Consider the following 2,717-nt stretch of genomic DNA (forward strand, 5'->3'; position numbering starts at 1 on the left):
TCGTTTTTTATTGCTTTGTCTACATCCTTAAAATTCGAATCTCATGCTGTCAGACTCTATCAGCCACTACTACTTGCAGCAGTCATCTAGCAAGATTATGTCACACATTCAGAAATTCAAGTTCAGGTTTAAGGGGAGAGTAAATAGGCTCTGCCTCTGGTTGGAGAGTGACAACCTGAAATATTGCTATGACTATTTTGGAAAATAAAGTCCCCGATCCATATTGCTAAGTGAATTGTCAATTCTTTGTTTTTATCTGACTTGACCTAACTCTAGTATTTCATAGTTCATCTCTTCTTCCTTGCACACTTTCTTACCTTGGATTTTAGGATATTATATACTCTTGATTTTCCTCTTACCTTACTGGATACTCTTTCTCAGATTATTTAGGTGGTTCTTCCTTATTTCCTCAGTCTCTCCAGGTCTAGAACTTTTCTCATTTCAATCTGTACACTCTTGCTTTTCTGATCTCATCCAGCCTCAAGGCTCTGTAGAGTGATGACTCTCAAATTCTAGCTTGAAAATTTCCCTGGAACTCCAGACAGGTATATTTAATTGCCTAATCAGCAGATCCATTAATAGACACTTTAAATTTAGCATGTCCTAAACTGAATTCTTTTTCAAAAAATTAAATTAGTTGAGGTTACATTGGTTAATAACATATAAATTTCAGGTGTGCATCAATATAATTTGATATCTGTATACTGTATTGTGTGTTCACCACACCCGGAGTCTAGTTTCCTTCTGTTACCATATATTTGATCCCTTTTACCAGTTTGCCTTTTCCCCAACCCTCTTCTCATCTGGTAACCATCATTCTTTGTCTGTATATATAAGTTTGTTTTTGTTTGCAAAACTGAATTCTTAATTAGCATCCCCCCACATCTTGCTAAATTCATTTTTTTTCACCATCTTCTCCATCTCAGTAACTAGCAACTCCATCTTTCTAATTGCTTAGGTCCAAACTTTCTTTAGTAATAATAGACCCCTCTATTTCTTTGACACTCCATACGCAGGCTATTAGAAAATCTTGTTGGCTCAGTCTTGAAAATATATTCAGAATTGGACATTTTGTACTGCCTCAGTATTTTTCTGGTCTAGGATAATTGCTGGGATTATTATAATAGCTTTCTAACTGGCTTTCCTACATCTGTCCTTACTTGCTGTAGTTAACCAGAATTTTACTGTTAAAACATAATTCAAATCATGTCATTCCTCTGTTTAAGCTCCTCTAATCGCTTATTTTCTCAGCCTAAGTCCTTAAAGTGGCTAGAAAGCCCACATGATCACATCGCTATTGTCGCTCTGACTTGCTTTTGTGTTCTCTACTTTATATACTCTGCTGTAGTCACAGCGGCTGCTTTACTGCTTTTAGGAACGGGCAGTCCTATTCCTGTCCTAAGACTTTTGCACTTACAGTTCTCTCTGCCTGTAGCGTCTTCCCCTAAGTATTCCCATGTCTAACGCTCTTATTTCCTTCATGGTTTTGCTCAATTGTTAACTTCCCAGTGACTTTATATGACCTCCTTATTTAAAATTATATTGCCTCAGTTTTAGCATTCCCTGTTTCTTCCCTGCATGCTTTTCTCCATGGCACTTATAAATCATATGATATACTACAGTATTTATTTTAAAAAGCATTTTGTTTTCCTTAATTAGAATGTAAGCTCCATGGTAGGAGGGATTTTTACCTATTTTGTTGATTGTTATACCTTTAGCTCTTCGGTTAGTATCTGGCAGGTAATAGATTTTCAACAAATATTGTTAAATGAATGAATATCTTTTACTTTAGTTTTTCTTATAAAGCTAAGAAAATCACAAGACACATGTCAGTGAGACAGCAAGATCTAGATCCGGATAGTACTACAGATATAGAAGATGTTGCAGATACTAAAGAAGAACTTATTAAAAAGTGTGAAGAAATGTGGAAAGATATGGAAGAAGTAAGTATGAAAAGATAAAAATGATATAGTAATTAATTACTATAAGATTTAATTCTATTTTAATAATAGACTTAGGAAGGAATTATGCTGATTTCTGAAAGTCATTATATCTTAAGTATTTATATAATTTTTAGTTCTATAAACATTTATTCAAGGAACTTCATACCAGATGAGCTACAGAAAGAAAAAACTATGGTAGTCCCTGCCCTCCAGGAGATTATCATTTAATGGAGGCAATAGCTGTTATATTAGAAGTATTGTGGTAGAGATGCAAAGACTATACTTAGGAGGAGGACTAAACCTAGACTGAAAGGGTCAAAGATAGCGTCCTAAAAAAGATAATTACTGAATTTATTTCTAAGGGATAAATAGGAGTAACCAGTAAAAGTGAGAGAAGTATACAAAGCAGAACAAAATATATAAAGGTTGGGAGAGTTTAGAGAATCCCAAGTAGAATATTATGACTTATGGTAATTAGGAGAAGGACTTGTGGAGTGAGACTAGAGAGCTAATTAGGGACAAGAATATGGAGATTTTATCGAGTGTATACTATGGGGAGGACGATAAACAAAAAGTGCCCTGACAAGATATATAGTTTGGGAAAATTATTCTCATGGTTTTGAAGAAAATAGAATGCAGAAGAGAAAGGCTACAGGTAGAGCATTTAGGAGGCTCTAATAGTAGTCCTGGTTAGAAGTACTGAAGGATCAAATCCTTGCAAATAGAGAGAATGGATTCAAGAGATATTAAGGAATTGGAAGTCATGAAATGGAG

At 34.7% G+C, this 2,717-nt stretch overlaps 1 protein-coding gene across 1 annotated transcript in view; it reads left to right on the plus strand.

Moving 5' to 3' along the window:
• CENPK (centromere protein K) overlaps positions 1-2,717 on the plus strand; it is a 34,632-nt gene that overhangs the window by 5,348 nt on the left and 26,567 nt on the right. The window contains exon 3 of the mRNA XM_023537207.1: positions 1,793-1,943. Within this exon, the coding sequence (XP_023392975.1) occupies positions 1,827-1,943 (117 nt within the window). The 5' untranslated portion in view covers positions 1,793-1,826. The remainder of the gene's footprint in view (positions 1-1,792; positions 1,944-2,717) is intronic.

The sequence above is a fragment of the Pteropus vampyrus genome, unplaced genomic scaffold (assembly GCF_000151845.1).
Source record: "Pteropus vampyrus isolate Shadow unplaced genomic scaffold, Pvam_2.0 Scaffold182, whole genome shotgun sequence".
Classification (NCBI taxonomy): Eukaryota; Metazoa; Chordata; class Mammalia; order Chiroptera; family Pteropodidae; genus Pteropus; species Pteropus vampyrus.